The sequence below is a fragment of the Lactuca serriola genome, chromosome 1 (genome assembly GCF_051521515.1).
Source record: "Lactuca serriola cultivar US96UC23 chromosome 1, Lser_US96UC23_V15, whole genome shotgun sequence".
Classification (NCBI taxonomy): domain Eukaryota; kingdom Viridiplantae; phylum Streptophyta; class Magnoliopsida; order Asterales; family Asteraceae; genus Lactuca; species Lactuca serriola.
The window spans coordinates 117,291,085-117,309,280 of NC_136408.1; the positions used below are offsets into that span (position 1 = coordinate 117,291,085).

Genomic DNA, 18,196 nt, shown 5'->3' on the forward strand with positions numbered 1-18,196 from the left:
GGAATATCTGATTTTCAGCCTTTAATTTCAAAAAATCTAGTAGAATCGGTCGTATCTTTTCCAATTACACATTTTCTGTAATTAATGCTTTCAATCGGTTTAGAACAGGAAGAATTCACCGTACTCGGAATTTATTCATCAGGTTGTTTGAGAAATCGTTCCAGCATCTGCTTCAATTAACCAATTTCTGGACTGAACCTCCATTTCATCAACTCAAACTACTATAGTCCTCGTCATTACTGAATCATAATTGCTTCATCACCAATCCATTAGACTAGCGATCGATAATCCTTGTAAGCTAAAATTGAATCTCCGACAAATCAAAAATTGAAACTTGATCATCAACAATGAATCCATGAAATCTGAAATTGAGTCGTCGCACGTCTCAGAAATTGAATCACTTTGACATGAAATACTGCTATGATACCAATTGGAGTAATCTAGATCTGAAGATTGAACTGATTACTCTTGACTGAATGATTATACTAGATTAAACTGCTTTCAACAGAACAAGAAATTCCCCCTCAATACTAACACATTGATGCATGCTATTTAAAGCTATATTAGCCGACTTAAGTACCCTTCTCAACTCAAACTTAATGTAACAGAAGTAAAAGTCAACCATTACAGTCAAACACTTAAAGCTTAGTTCACCTGGTGTAGGTAAACCATAAAGGGGATTTACGAACACACATTACCCATTAGGCCATCCATCAGGCCATTACCATGTTCTTTGATCAGCAACTACAGCAACGGGTTTGAGAATATGAGAAGCATCAACCTCAAACTATAGGAGCATGTGATTGGATTGAATCACCAAAGAAGGAATTGGGTACTCTTGTGTTTTCTAAGATATAGGAACAAAAAATCTGGAAAATGACTTTCAAATCCGGCTGTTGTTAAGATTGAATTATTTATCAGTGTGTATCATAAATAAGTATGGAAAGGTCCTATATAAATGTCTATATAGGCAAATATGTTGCAGTTCCCCCACTCTCTATAATGACTCTTTTGGAAAGACAATGTACTCTATTTATATCATACTCAATGGATTGGGAATATTCTTACAGAAAGTAAAGAACTCACTTAATTACAAATGAACACAAAATAACTTTTAAAAAAATGATATGATTACAATAATCATAAACCAAAATAAAGGAAATACATATGCTTCTGTAGCACCAAACGACCATATTGTCCCCACCAGCGGCGTACAACATCTATAAGTCATCGTCTTCACATCTTTTGCATTTTAAGTTCCTGAACACACCAAATATCACATCTCAAAAAAGTTTATTTGTTTGAAATTTTATTTAGGCTAAGTGAAAATTTAACATGGTATCATATTCTTCTCTTTTGCCTTTAAGAAGAAGAGAAACAGAGGATTGAAGCAAACAAAAGGAAACACTTTTTTCTAAAAGAAAAAGGCAGACATGTACTAACATTGGATTGTTGTATAACTTTATTTTTTTACTAGCAAAATATACATATCCCTTTTTTACAAGCTCCATGATAGTTTTAGACTTCTATAGAAGTTTTTTAATTATCACACACTCATCTAATGCTGATTCTTTTTAATTATGAACTATGAATGCTACAAAAGGAACACAACTTTTGAAACTTGAAAGTCATATTAGACTCATGGGTATGTTCTCAATAGTTATCTTATTGGATTTGTAAAAAAATGTGTATACCCTCCTACCGGTTTACCATACTGAATAATTCATGCATGTTTACATTCTTGCTTTTTTTAAAATGGACTTCTTCAGCATAGTTAAATAAAAGCACTTACCTGAAAATCAATTGCATCCTCAAGTTTGTCGATGATTGTGTCAATCGTGGGGCGTTCTCGAGAAACAAAGCTTATGCACTCATAGGCAATTTCTTTGAATGTATGAAAACTACGAATGTCAATTTGATCTTTAATATCGGGATCCATTAATCTCTCGGGTCCATTTTCATAGTAGTGTCGGACAAGATTTATCAAATACTGTGGGTTACCATCTACAAACTCTATTTGGTGATAAGCCGGCCTCCCACTCAACATTTCAAACAACACAACACCGAATGAATATATGTCTGACTCTTTACGTAGAATGCCGCTTCCATAGTAAATTGGGTCCATGTAGAAGTTAGTACCTGAAACTTTTGTAAAAATTTGACTACTTTCTTGGTTTCTAGGGCCTTCTGTTGACAAACCAAAGTCACATATTTTAGCTTCCATATTTTTGTCTAACAAAATGTTCCCACTCTTGATGTCCCTATGTATTACTCTGTGGTGCTTCCCTAGACCTGAGTGAAGGTAGTCGAGTCCTTTAGCTGCTCCTAAGCAAATATTGAGGCGTTGTGCCCATGTTAGGGAACGCCTCTTAATCGGGTCTACAAGATAATAATCAAGGCTTCGATTAACCGCATATTGGTACACTATAATCATCTGACCGTCTTCATCACAGTAGCCAACAAAAGGGATGATGTTCGGATGGTGGAATTTTGAAATCAGATTAAGCTCGGCATGGAACTCCTTCTTCCCTTGATGACCTTTTGGATTAAGGCGTTTGATAGCAACTGTGGAGTTTTGCCAGCTTTGAGACAGTTTTCCTTTGTAAACCACTCCAAATCCACCTTCTCCAATCAAAGTTTGAGGGTTGAAATTCTCGGTTGCCAATTTGATCTCGTTTAGTGGAATTAGATTACTTTCTAGGCTCCGTGTGGCAATGCTATTAACTGTTCCTTGTTTCTGTGAATACAAGCAGAACCAAATTAGCTTAAAAAGTCTGAGCTACTATTGACTTTTCTACTCTAATAAATGAATGTTTTTTTTGTCAGTTTTTACACTCTCGTTTAATTTGCCAAATTAATTTTGTTGTTATTAAATTTTTTTTCCACATGTCATTTTATAGGTGTTTCTAATTTTTTTAATTCCACATAATATTTAAATATAATAATTGTAATAAATATAATAATAAATCTACCCTAATAAATGAAAATGTTATTGCCACTTGTCATTCTCTAATTTATTTGTCCACATGTCATTTTGTCATAATTTTGAAATATATTTATTTTTCACTTGTCAATTACTTTATTATTCATTTCCACTATATCATTAATTTAGTTTCCATAAATTAAACCTACTATAATAACTATTAATTTCAAATTTGAAATTTCAATTTCAATTTTAAATAAATTTACACTTTAAACATTTATATTTAACATTTTATTATAATAACTCGTTTAGTACACGGGTCTAACAATTAAACACATAATTTTAATTAATTTATTTTTTGCACGTTTTTTTTCATAATTTTCACTTATTTCATATTTCAAATTCAAAATAAACTTTTCATCTAATCGCTATTGTTTAACATTATGTTTTAATTAACCTATATAATATACGGGTTTCACAACTAGTTGATATCAATGTTATTAATGGACTTACCTTTTAATTTCAAAATTCTCAAAATTAAAGTTTATTAGTTTTTTTGTTTATTTATTTAAATTTAAAAGATAAAAAAATTTATATTATAATAATTTTTTATTTTTCTTATTTTCTTATAAATTCAAAGTTCTCAAATATTTTGACATTTATATTTAATTTTTTTAATTAACCCATTTAATACATGTGTCTTACGATTAGTTATTGGATAATTTACAACAATAGTCCTTCAAAACAGAAATCCGAGTACCAACAAGTTAAATTTTGTCTTTAGTTAGTTTCTTTTATGTTTTTAAACAAGACATTAAATTGACGCAAACAATCAGAATCGGTTTAAAGGTTTCTATGTTGTTTCCCCTACAAAGTTGCTTCTATTAATTGTGGTCGTTTATCTTGATGTAGGGTATTTTGGAATTTTAAACATTTAATCATGTTCTAACCTTATTTTTATATATCCAATTGCCTAATAAAAAATAGTAAATTACAAGAATGGTACCTATGGTTTAGGGTAATTTACATATTTGGTCTCTAATTTATTTTTTAACTCGGAAATTTCGTACTGTTTGTTTTTGTTGCGCACTTAGTCTGTCTTACCTAAAAAGACTATTTTGCCCTTGATTTTTTTAATTTATTAAATAAACACACCCACAACCCCACTTTCACCTCATTTTAGCCTACCTTACCTACACCACCTTATATAAATAAATTAAAAAAATCAAGGACAAAATATTATTTTTAAGTAAGACAGGGACCAAGCATGCAACAAAAACAAACTGTAGAGACCTTTCAGGCTAAAAAATAAGTTAGGGACCAAACTTACAAATGATTCCAAGCCATAGCGTTCGTGTAATTTACTCAATAAAAAAACATATGATTTTAAGATACAAAGAGTATAGTACCCAAAATTACGTAAATAGTGCCGTGGTTTTAGACGCTCTAAGAGTAATTAGGTGGGTTGAAGTGTTGCATTTTTAGTTTTGTGACACATATGCTTTATTTATTTTTGCAACAAAATGATTTATCTTGGTAATGGTTTTAAAATGGGTTATTTTACAAACACTACTTTATAAAGCTAAAAGAAAAAAAAAAAAAAGAACTTACTTGAAAATTTTGTGCTTCTTGAATCTTCTTGATGATCCTCTTCATAGTTGGGCGATCTTTTAAGTTCATACTAATGCACCGATATGCTATTTTCTTGAATGTATACAAAGAATGAATATTAATGTCATCTCTAATATTCGGATCAATGAGCTTTTCCAGGCCGTCATCATAGTAGCTTTTGACAAGATTTAGGAGTGTTTGCGGCTGAGCGTCGTCAATGCTCCTTTTTTCAAAAGCGAGCATACCACTTAAGATTTCAAACATAACGATCCCAAATGAGTAAACATCTGATCCTGTGGTTATCATGCCACTTTCTTTGTAAAGGGGATCAATGTAGAATTGGGTACCCGCAGGACGTTGGTAGATTTGTGGCTGATTTTTGTTGACAAATAATGACAAACCAAAATCACAAATTTTGGTGTCCAGATTGTCATCTAACAAGATACTTGAGCTCTTCATGTCTCTGAGAATTACTGCCCTGTTCTCCCCAAGACCTGAGTGAAGGTACTCGAGTCCTCTTGCTGCCCCCATACAAATCTTCATGCGTTGTGCCCATGTTAGACAAGAACTCTTGTTGGGGTCTTGGAGATGATAATCAAGGCTACCATTTCTAGCGAGTTCCAAAACTATAATCATTTCGTTCTCTTGATCACAGTAGCCAATTAAAGGGATGATGTTTTCGTGTTTGAAGCTGCACAACATCTTAAGTTCAGTAACGAATTCATTTTTCCCTTGGTGTGAGCGCTGATCGTAGCATTTGAAAGCAACCGTGCGGTTTTTCCATTTTTTAGAGAGTTGTCCTCTGTACACTTTACCAAATCCACCGGCTCCGATAAAATTTTCTGAACTGAAGTGGAATCCAGTTGCCAATCTGATCTCTTCTAGTGGAATTAGAAACTTTTCAGGTATATCATATTCAAGGCTTCCTATGGTGGTAACTGTTGGTGAAGCACGGGGTTTCTGCGAATACAAACAAAATGGAGTTTGCTTAGAGGTATGTACTGATTCTGCATTTACCAAAATAAATTATATTCCCGTACTTCCCATGTATCTATATATTGTTTTTTTAATTTATTCTTTTTTTATATACATAAATAACTCGTTGGGCTTATGAATGTTGGAATTTTACAATTCCCAAGTTGACCTCTGTTTTTTGTTCATATATATACATGTGGTGGAACAGATTGACTTCGGTTCAATTTGCCTAGTTATGAAACAATCGTAAGCTGAAAACATAAACATGTAAATTTGAGTTGGTCAAAAAGATAAAGCAAGACAAGCTTGGTTTTTAGGCATGATTCTTTTTAGGATTCAGATTATATGCAACAAAGTTATTAAGGTTCTTCGTCCTAATTTACATGATCTGAAATTTACATAATTTTATGGCTTAATTCAATTCTTTTTGTTTTATGTCACTGATCGGTTACCTATGAAGTTTTAAATGACCTTGTAGTTAAACTAAGTGGAATAATATATTTTCTTTTATTATGTAAGATTTTGAATAGTAATTTTCACATATCTTCTGACTATATTTATAGCTTCGCGTCTATTTGGCTGAATGGGTTTTAAAAAATGTGATTTAACCATGGAAAAAAGTTAAAGAAAATATTATGCTTATACTTTTGAAGAATAAAGACTTAAAAAATAAAAATTACCCTAAAATTTTTAAATAATTTATTAGCTTCATTGGCTTTTCATTTTTTTTGGGTTTGTGTTGGTTAGCTATTTATTATTGATGTTAGATGTCATATTAGCATCTATATCATACATAGTTATAAAGCTAGCATTTTTTCTTGAATCTCATGCATACGAAACCCCCTTTTTTAATTTCTCAAACCACATTCATTTGAAACCCCTTTTTTTAACTAATGCAACTCAAAAGTTTTCTTAATTATGATTTAACACTCAAAAGTTTTATAACTTATATTATATTTAATTAGTATTTATTAAGAAGTTTACTATAGAAAGGTCAATCTTTTGGGAAGACAAGCATACAAATCATATACAAATTTCAGAAAGAAAACAAACTTAAAGGTTTTTGTGTTGGGTTGAGGTCTTATGACCATTTTTGGAAATATGTTATTATATTAGAGTTTTTTAATTTGTAAGTTTGTTATATTAATTTGTTTTTTTATATTTTCTTCGTTTTTGAATTATTGTAATACACTTTTAGAGATATGCTATTATATTAGAGGTTTAAATTTGTAAGTTTGTTATACTAATTTGTTTTTATATTTTCTTTGTTTTTGGATTATTGTAATGCAGTCGTTGTATATTGTGGTTTAATCGTTAATATATTGATCATATGCTATATAGGGTGATGTCAAAAATATTTAATTAAATATTTTAAATATGTTTTTTTTTGTTTTGTAATTGTGTCATTTCAAAAAGATATTTAATTAAAACTCATGCATATGTTATACTTTCCACCTTCTTCTTCTCTCTCTCTCTCTCTCTATATATATATATATATATATATATATATATATATATATATATATAGAGAGAGAGAGAGAGAGAGAGAGAGTTAGATTCATATATAAAACCATAACTATTGTGTGAGTGTATAACTAATCCTGGACCAATCATTTTAGAGAGATGTAATAATAACTTTATCTATATTTAATTATGGTAAATAATTAATTCTTTTAACAATTTCCCTTTAATCCCATATGACTGAAGCCTTTGATTCTTAACCCCAAATACTTTTTCAAAAAAAATTTCTCCCTCCATCCACCCTTTTCACTGGCGACAGAAGTCATCCATTGTCGCCTCCCCTACAGGCTATAGCGACTGCAACCCTCCATTGTAAGTTTCCCAAAGAGGCATGGATTTAAATAACCCCTTCCCGAACTTGTCTTCGACGGTAATCTCTCATCTATAATTTGTAATTGGCCATTATTTTTCGTGATACTTTCTTTAAATGTCATTCGAGTTTTAGGTTTTCAAGATTCAGTCAAAGTGTTATAACACTCAATTTTCAATTTGGGTTTTTAAGATTTTATCCCAATTTCGGTATATGATCAGATTTAAAAAAAACAATTTTAATATTTCTTTTGATCATAAATTATTACTTCGCTTGATTTGAAATTAGAGGTTAGTCAAACTGTTGCAATCATCATCCTTTAAGTTTTGATAAATATCTTATTTTGTTACTAACCTTTGATCAGTCATACGGTGGTAATGATTTTATTATTTTACTTAAATGGATGTGTATGAACTTCCCAATTGGTTAGTCTATTTCTTACCCTTTTGTTAAGCTTTTCATTTTTATTCTCTTTGTTACACATTTCAATGTATATTAATATTAGTACCAAATATATTAATTTTCATGTTTATAGATTTGTGATGCTCCACAAATTGTTCTGCCAATCTCGATGGTGAATGTGGTTTGGGAAATTCGGCTAATTGGACAAGGGAATTTTATCCATGTATTTCTAAATTAAATACGAGGTAAGAAACACAATCACTGGAATCGTCATTTTAACTTTGAAATCTGGATATTAACATAAGTTAATCATGGTTTATGGGTATTTCATTGTGTAGGGAGCTACAAGTACAATTCAACTTGCATATAAATGGTATAATCCCACTAAGGAGATTTTTGGAAAGAATATAAGGTTCTTTCTTGAAAAATTATACATTCACTTAAGAAAAATAAAATTATAGATAAATGTATTATTTAAGAATGGAAAATTGAAACAAATTTTTATAGAATTTTCTTAAGTTATTATGTCTTTTTTTTCACATTCTTACTGAGAATCGATATAATAATCTTTTGAAACAATTTTTTTGTTTTTCTTGTAGAAGAATGGAAAGCATAATGAAAACTAAATCTTGAATGGAACGCATAACAATGGAATGCAAAATTGAAATTGATTCTTGAAGAATAAATCGCTAAACTGACACTGATTCTTGAAGAATGGAGCATGGAATTGACATTGATTTTGAAGAGCGGAATGCAGAAGATTATAATGTTTATTTAGATTTGAAATGTTAATTTGTATTGTCAAATTTTGATCTTTAAAGTTCCCTAAATTTTGGTTTCTGTATATATTTTTAAAATGTTGTATATATTCTTGTTTCATGTTATAAAATGGTTCATATTTTAATAATATATATTCTTGATTATATTGTAACATATTTTTCTTAAGGAATGATATGTTATTGTCTTATATATGACGTGAATTCTTTTAGAATGTTACATCTAAAAAATGTATTCTTGAAGACCGACATAATAAAAAACTATTAAATAAGATCATATTCTCTAAGAATGAAAAAATCAAAATACTATTAAATAAGATTGTATTCTCTAAGAATGAAAAAAATCAAAATACGTGTTCATGTGTGTTGAATCAAAATGTATTCTGAAAATACTTGATTTGATTTAAATTTGTTGTCTTTTTGTTAATTAATTTTACTTAATTAGTCGACTAAAATGTAGATATTTGGCATTTCTCTCTCTTTAATAAAATGCCACATTTCCATTATAATTAATATTTGTAGTTATAGAGTACATGTTAGTGTATGTTAATAACATGTGCCCTAAGATCACATTTATTTATTCGTTTTAATCTAACGGCCAAAATTTAGTCATACATTCACACAATAGTTGTGATTCACATTTGATTCTAACCCTATATATATATATATATATATATATATATATATATATATATATATATATATAGGTCAAAACACTTCAACCAAAATGCAGTTAAAATCTAATATTTCAAATGCTTTTTAATAATAATTGTAAAAGTTTCAACATGTGTTACTTAATTGATTGATTAATAAAAATATTAATGTTTTGAAACTCCTAACTCTTAAATTTATATTATTTAATTTGTTAGTTAACTAAAATATTTTTCCTACATAAAGATAACATTTGTATGTTTGGTTACTTATATTTGTTTATTGAATTAGAAAACAAGTTGTACATAGAATGACTACTTCAATTTGACATAAGAATCGATACCACTAGAGAGGTATGTTGTCTTTAACCGGCAGTAGTAGATCCACATACCCTTTTTAAATAATTATATTAATGCTTAGTAATATCTATTATATATTCTTATTCACCTTAATTTGATAGGTACAAATTAAGGAAAAGGATTCCTGACGCACCAACATAAAGTCAAATGTACGCCTTGCAAAATATGTAATTAAAATTAAATATCATATTTACTAATCGACTTATTTTAAAACTTTTGATGATATTTATGTATAATGAAATATTTTGTATGACTTTATTCTTAATTTCAATGTTTAATATTTGAAAGTTCATATATAAAACCTTAGATGTTTTGGTGTAATACAAAGTTTATTAGTTCAATATTGTTTATTAATAGCTCATTCAAAATAACTCATCTACCCTAATAAATGAAAATGTTATTGCCACTTTTCATTCTCTCATTTAATTTGTCACATGTCATTTTGTTATAATTTTGAAATATATTTATTTTCCACTTGTCAATTACATCATTATTCATTTCCACTATATCATTAATTTAGTTTCCATAAATTAAACCTATTATAATAACTATTAATTTCAATTTTGAAATTTGAAATTTCAATTTCAATTTCAAATAAATTTACACTTTAAACCATTGTATTTAACATTTTATTATAATAACTCATTTAGTACACGGATCTAACAATTAAACACATAATTTTAATTAATTTATTTTTTGCATGTTTTTTTTTCATAATTTTCACTTATTTCATATTTCAAAATCAAATAAACTTCGCATTTAATCGCTCTTATTTAACATTATGTTTTAATTAACCCGTATAATATACGGGTTTCACAACTAGTTTCTTATTTTATCCAAAAAAATATAATCGGACATAAGAAAAATAGATTATATTAATGTTATACAGAAAGTTAATGTTATTTGATAATTCGGTTAATGACCAAAACATGACTAAAAACGTAAATTTCAACATCTTTCTATTTTTTTCCATAATTATTTTAACCACTTAAATGCATTCTTGCGCAGCGCGTGAGGTTATGCCTAATATACTTATAAAAGAAACATTTTTCCTTTTACCACATTAATTTGAAACACCCATGTATTTTTCCTTTCATAGATTTGGGAGGTTTGACAAGATAATGGACAGTTTTAACTAATACATAAAACTTGTTTTATGCCAAGAGATTATAGGCTGGAGGCCTGGAGACTATAATCATAGTCGTGGTACGTAAGACAGAAAAAAGTAAGACACCCAAGTTACTAAGAGTTTATCTTGATGTGAACTATTTGTTTGAGTTTCAATTAATCATATTGAAAGTTAAAACTAGACTTCCTTTAATATAATTAAATAAAAAGACTTACTTGCAAATCCAGTGCTTCCTCAAGCCCCTTGATGATCATGCCCATTGTAGGGCGATCCTTGAAGTTCCAACGGATGCATTGACAAGCAATATCCTTAAATATATTGAAAGAACGCGTCTTAATTTGTTCTCTTATATAAGGATCAATTAAGCTGTGGAGTCCTTCGTCATAGCGTCGGACCAAATTTATGAGTGTTTGGGGCTCATCACCATCAATGCTCCTTCTATGATAAGCTAGCATCCCGCTCAACATTTCAAACAAAACAACCCCGAATGAGTAGACGTCTAATTCTGTGTTGACACTACCACTTTGTTGGTAAACCGGATCCATGTAATATTCAGTACCTGAAATAGGTTCATAAGCTTGTGGCTGATTTCCGTCGACTAATATCGACAAAGAAAAATCACTAATTTTTGCTTGCAGATTGTCATCTAACAGTATATTGTGGCTCTTCACATCTCTGTGAATTACTACGCTGTCTCCACCAAGACCCGAGTGAAGATACTCGAGTCCTCTTGCTGCCCCTATGCAAATATTGAGGCGATCCACCCATGTTAGTAAACGCCTTTTATCGGGGTCTTCAAGATAGGCATCAAGGCTTCCATTCACAGCGTATTCAGAAACGGTAATCCTTTGATCGCCTTCATGACAGTAGCCAATTAAACGGATTATATTTTGATGCTGTAATCTGGAAATAATCTTAAGCTGATTACGAAACTCGCGATCTCCTTGGTCACTATGTGGATCAGCGAGATCGACGGCAACCGTGTGGTTTTGCAGTTGTGCTTTGTAGACAACACCAAATCCACCACGACTGATCAGAGTTTCTTGACTAAAGTTTTGGGTGGCCGAAAGGATCTCCACCAGTGGAATTACATACTTTCCCAGGTCAACCCCTGATTCTGAAGAAGAAGACATTGTTTTATGAAATTACTTCGTGGCTTTGTTTGTGTATAGTTCTGTGAACATAAACAAAATTGTGTTTAATTGCTTAGAGATGATTAGATCCACCCTCGTGACTCAATTTATATTGTTCTTAGATTAAAAAAATATCATAAAGAGCTGACTAGAACTAAATCCAATAAATAATAAAATCCCACTTGTACATCATATATTATATTATATATGTTGCGTTAATGCCTATCACCACCTAACCCTTTGGGTCAGCAATTGTGTAATTCTTATTTCTTTAATGATGTAATTATTGGTTATAACCTTGCCTGTTCGCATTACCAAACTAGCAAACATGTGATGCAAGTCATACCAATAACTGTAGTATTTTAGACAATAAAATGAAAGTACATTGTTATTTCTTGCATTTGCCTCCTGATTTGATTGGGCAAAATGCAAGAAAAAAGCAATGCACCGAATCATTTTCACTGCATAATTCTACTCAAAATCCAAAACTTGACAAAAATAGAAGATTAAAGATTTACTTGAAAGTAAAATACAAAATGGTCCCTGTATTTTTTTTTAATTAATTGCGCTGAGCCTAAAAATTGAATCTTTTTTTTTTTCAATTCACATTCTCTTTTTCAAATTTGAATAATTGCTCAAAGTAAAGTGCTAACTATTCCGTGCTATAACGAAGTGAAAGAATGGGGCTCTAATGCATAAAAATAAAATTGTAACTTGTTATTGCTTGCATTTGACCCAAAAAAAGTTAAATAATAATAACAATAATAATAATATTTTTCTTGTTATTTTAGAGAATTAAATTGTAATTTAATTAAAGTAATAATCTTCTTTAAAAAGATGGGCGAGGGTTGTCTAAATGAATTAACACTAACCATTAGAAAGTTTCATATAATACCGACCATGATGTACAATTCCATGGCCATACCAAGGATTAACAATGTGATGTCGCATGTCGTATGGACCATTAGGTACAAATGATCCAGACTCATAGTGTAGATCCACTCCACTCTACCCTAAACCTGAAATGTGTAAGTTGTAACAATGGCATACGTGTAGTAATTACATACAAAAATTATAATTCATATTTGATATAACTTGCAACTAATCCATCACATACCTGATGTACAGGCCAGGTTATGAATTTCTACTGTAACAATGGCATACGTTTAGTATATCCTATTGGTGTTTCAAAATAAAAAATTAAGACAAAGTGGAAGAATATACTACAAAACTAAATAAATATATAAATAGTGCCTAAACGACTAAAAAGTTATTACATGTAATATAATATATAATTAAAGTATGTAATTATGTATAATCACAAATTAGTATGAAGTGGAATATAGTTTATTTAAATGTATAGAACTTACATCATGGTAGTATAAGATCATTCTTTGGTTTGTCAATTTCAAGTGTTCTCCACACTGTACCAGGCTACCAGTAACTAAACGTATCAAAAGACAAAAATACCCTTTGCCTAAAAACATGAATCCTAAAGGATATGGGTAAACCTGATTGCTTTCTCCACACCCCTTTTTTCCTGTAAAAGCCAGTTTCCTGTGCTAATCTTGTATTTATTCCTCACCTTAAAGCAATAAATACAATACAATGATCGTTATCATATATTGTAATTAAATGTTTTGATTATTACCTCTAATATTGTAATTAAATATTTTGATTATTACCTCTAATATTGTAATTAAATGTTTTGATTATTACCTCTAATATTGTATTTGTTAACAAAGCAATTTCATCATTATAAAACTTTGATTTTCTTTTAATGGCTTCTACAAAAGCTTTTTGTGTTTTGGACGTGGACCATATTGCTTTTTCCTCCTCAATTTCAAGAAGCGCATCAGTAATTTGTGGCATGCTATAAAATGCAAAAGAAAGAATCAAGTATGAGGAAACATTGTTATAAGGTTGATTGATAATAAAATAAACACTTTTGTTAAACTAATTACCATAGCCGATTCTTTCTTATCCTCCACCAACATATTAGTAGAGATATTTGCAATCTAATTTTGTGCTGTTGGGTATTCCAAGTTTGCCCTCTGAAACAATCATAAAATCATCATTATAAAGAAAATAATGAAAAAACCATGAATTTAAAAAACATGCAATATGCAATTTTAATGTGATGATTTAAGGTATGATTGATATAGTTGGATCTTGAATTAGATCTTCGGATAATGGGCTAAAGAAATACATGTGGTTTTGATTTAAATTGTAAAGAACCCTAGTTTCAGCAGAAAAAAAAATCAGTTTTTATGCTTTTCTAAGAAAGGGGTTGGGTGGAAGAAAGAGAGAAAGCATGAGGCGACTCGTATAGACGTTGAACCATCTTGTTTACTCCTTTTCTAGACTCTCGTAAGTCTTATAGATGCTTCTTCTCAATCTCTACCCTCCACACCGACCGTCGCTTCTTCTTCTCCATAAGGTACCGTGGATTTGGTTTCATCATTGCTGGATAATAAAGGTAACTATCATCTTCACTACCGGTAATCTTCAGGAGCAGATCTTCTGGTATATTGATTTTGTGCTACCGTTACAAAACATTGAAAAATCCAAACCTAAAAAGGCATATAAAAGAAACGCAGTCACAAAAACAAAAAGAATCAAGAAAAGATGTAGAACCTTTAGCATGAATCCATCTTCTTGCTCTGAACCCTATAGGTTAGACCATCTTTGTGCGTGTGTTTGGGTGCGAATCGTAAAGGTTTGACGTGGAAAGGGACGAAAAAGAGAGGCTTTCGATTTTCTGATCTGGGATTTTCTCTTTTCTTTCTTGATGATCTTCCTTAACTTCCCCGAGAATCTTGGTTGATGGTGGTTGATCTAAGTTTTCTAGGGTTAGGGCTACTTGTGTGACGAAAAAGGGGACTGTATCTTTGGCAGAGACAGATGAGAATAGGTTTAGTGTAATACGTATATGATTGGTTACATGCTTAATATTTTTGTACATCAGGTAATACATATTGTACCTCTTAATTTTCAAGAAATAGTCAATATGCATAATATATATATATATATATATATATATATATATATATAGAGAGAGAGAGAGAGAGTTAGGTTCAAATGTTTTTACTATCTATTGTGTGCCTGTATGATTGATTCTAGACCAATCATTTTAGTTATTTTAAGAAAGTAATTAATGCATATTAAATGCTGAAGATGTAATTAATATTTATTATATCTTGAACATGTAATATGCATTAATTACTTTCTTAAAATAACTAAAATGATTGATCCAGAATCAGTCATACATGCACACAATAGATAGTAAAAACAAAATAACCTAACCCTATATATATATATATATATATATATATATATATATATATATATATATATATATATATATATATAGGGCTAGGTTATAATGTGGATGAACACCTGTTGTGTGGACGTGTGGATAATGTTATTTTATAAGAATTACTAAGAGAATATGTTGTTTAGTAATGTGATTACGTTCAATCTCACAGAACTATTGTTATTTTAATGGATTCTCACTAATTCAAATTCATTTTTTGTTCTCATGCATCGTTTTTTTTTTTTCTAAAATAAACATTCTGATAACATTCTGACAGAATAAGAATAATTAAAAAAAAAAGTCTATAATAACCTGATAGACGATTTAATTAGTGAAAATACGTAATAATTATATAAGATTGAACGTATTCATATTATCAAACAACATATTTTCTTTGTCATTCTCACAGAATAGCATTATATACACGTCTATACAATAGATGTCAATCCACACTAAAGACTTGAATAGTGTAGCTGTTAACCACATATTATGTTTAAAAACTACCATCCATATTCATCCAGAAAACACACGTTTTTTTATTCAAAATAAATCCTACTTAATAAAAAACCCTTCAAAAGTTGAAACAAAAAATAAAACAAAACAAAACAACAAACAAAAAACAAACAAAAACAAATTCAACACATTTCATTTAAGTTCTTAATACCAAAAAATAAAAAAGCTAATGAAACCGAACTGCAAAGTTAACGTCGATGTCTTCCTCTTGTTTTCTTCCTTGCTGCTGGTGATTCTTGCATAAGTAACTCTCTTTCAAGTACATCAAGCCTTGAGAATTCAGCACAATCCCTCTCTAGCATTTTTAATGCACATTGAATTCGGCTTTCATCATTCTAGCCAAATACTTGGTCCTTAAATTCATAACTGCAATTGTATCTGCATTTCCTTTTCCTGTAAAACTAGAATCTCATCGCCCTGCTCCTTCTCCCATATAACCTCCCATGTGCCTCATAAGATATACTCCGCAATCTAGTCTCGGTTCCGCTACGCGTCAACGAATGTTCATCACATGTGGTTGGGCTGCACTTAAAGCTTTTACTATTGAATAATGTTGTACGGATAAGTAGTTGCACAAAAGTTTCAACTGTCATAATAAAATAAACATTTAACATAAAATAATAAAATAGAACTATATTAGTGATAGAATGATTATAAATGGTTATATTGTTCTACTATTACGAAGACCATAGGTGTTGTTCCATATACACTGTCAATGCTTCCTTTTCGGTTTACATGATCAATTATCAAGCATTTTCCTGTCCTCAAATCAAAGCACACCACGTAATACATAGCCACATCCACTACTAGGATGAAAACATGTTGAAAGCACAAAAAAAAATACTTAATTTTAAATTCCCAAGAATGTGTAAAAAAAAATTAATTCCAAAAGAACTAACCAACCCAACATCTTTCAAACTTGGTAACACTTTAAACTTATTAATGTAAACTCTCAGCAATCCATCAAACAATCTGCATTTTTGACTCCTAAACCCAATTTGTGCAACATTTCATTTGTCTGTAATAATAAGAAAAACACAAATTTCAGTATTGCACTTACTAATTTACATTGAAATTTACAAAATATAATGTACATTCCATACCAGAAATTTTGTGTCCAAGAACAATCTACCTGTCGATCCTTTGTCCCTATACTCCTCCATCTTATTAAGGAATGTTGCCCAACAATCTATTATTCTAGAATGGATATACACATCCCTCTTAAAATGGTACACGAATCCTTGGTGCAAAACATCACCAACTCCAATATCCCAAATCGGGTCCCTACATAAATAAATATATTAATATATTAATAACATCATATAATATATTACAATTACTGAGCATATAATATATTTTACACTAACCCATTATTTCTTTTAGGTGCAAATATTGAAGTGCACATTTCAATTTCCTCCTTCAATTTATCACCAACTCTAATCAACCGTTCGATAAAAGGGGAATGAAATAAATTTTTAGATTTCTTGTCCCCTTTTCCCCTTTTACCATTATCATCTTCATTGGCAACATTGTTCAGCTCCTCATCTAGATTTCTTCCTTCATTCGAATTAAATCCTACCACAATAGTTGGATTGTTTTCTTCAGCAACATGTTTACTACTTGAAAACATCATCTCTATTTTAGTCGCCATATCTATAATTTCATCCATCACACCTGGTAACTTATAAAACTGAGTCATTGTAAGATCATCCGTGTCAATTCATTTTCCATACGTAGTTCCACATACTTACATCCTTTGTCTATATCCTTGCTCTTACATACCAATCCTCTAATAGGTGATCAATGTCCATGATATTCAATAACTTGTTTTCCATGTATGGAATCTCATTTTCAATATCATTCTCCTTAACAAAATCGTTCTCATTAAATAACTCATTCTTCTTAATTAACCACTCTTTCAGTACTTTACTATCAAGAAACTTTTCCAAACCATGTTTTAATGCAACTTCCATGTTACTCTTCTTTTATAGTAGTTTACCATAACTGTGCTCCAATACAACAACAAATGCCTGCAATATGACTATATTATTGTACATATTCGAAATAAAGAAAGTATTTAACAACAATTCTTTCAGATTCAATTACTTTCTAATTACACATCTTGGTCTATAATCACTAATCAATACAAATTAACACTAACAAAAAAGTTTTTAACATCTGACAAAAAAAAACACAAAGAACAAAACTTGAATTCAAGACAATATTAACTCTACCTCAACGTCCAGATAAAGTCTGTAGTCTTCCTCCTCTTCTTCACCCCCATTCTCTCATCATTTGAGCTACTATCTCTGAATTGCCTCCCGAACCCTCATAACTTAATTTCCATTTCTTGTATTTTTTACCAGCTTATAACCCTTTACATGTGCAATAAATGGTATCCTTTTATCCAACTTTATATTTTCATACCTCATGTTATACACATATGATAGCTGAAATAAAATGGATACATAAACAAATCGTTAAAAAAACCTTAAATAAATGATTTATATTCAAATTATCACATTTAAATCTAAAATAATGAATCCCTTACCAATAACAAAGTAATAGGTCCCGAGT

The 18,196-nt window shown here is 30.1% G+C and overlaps 1 protein-coding gene across 1 annotated transcript; it reads right to left on the reverse strand.

Annotated features, from left to right (window-relative positions):
• Nucleotides 1–979: 979 nt before the first annotated feature.
• Nucleotides 980–11,838, reverse strand: LOC145070652 (uncharacterized). The gene is made up of 4 exons (XM_079017610.1): nucleotides 10,873–11,838; nucleotides 4,535–5,494; nucleotides 1,793–2,737; nucleotides 980–1,260 (listed from the first exon to the last, which is right to left on the reverse strand). The coding sequence occupies exons 1-4, from the start codon at nucleotides 11,788–11,790 to the stop codon at nucleotides 1,237–1,239; spliced, it is 2,847 nt and encodes a 948-aa protein (XP_078873736.1). The 5' UTR covers nucleotides 11,791–11,838; the 3' UTR covers nucleotides 980–1,236.
• Nucleotides 11,839–18,196: the final 6,358 nt, after the last annotated feature.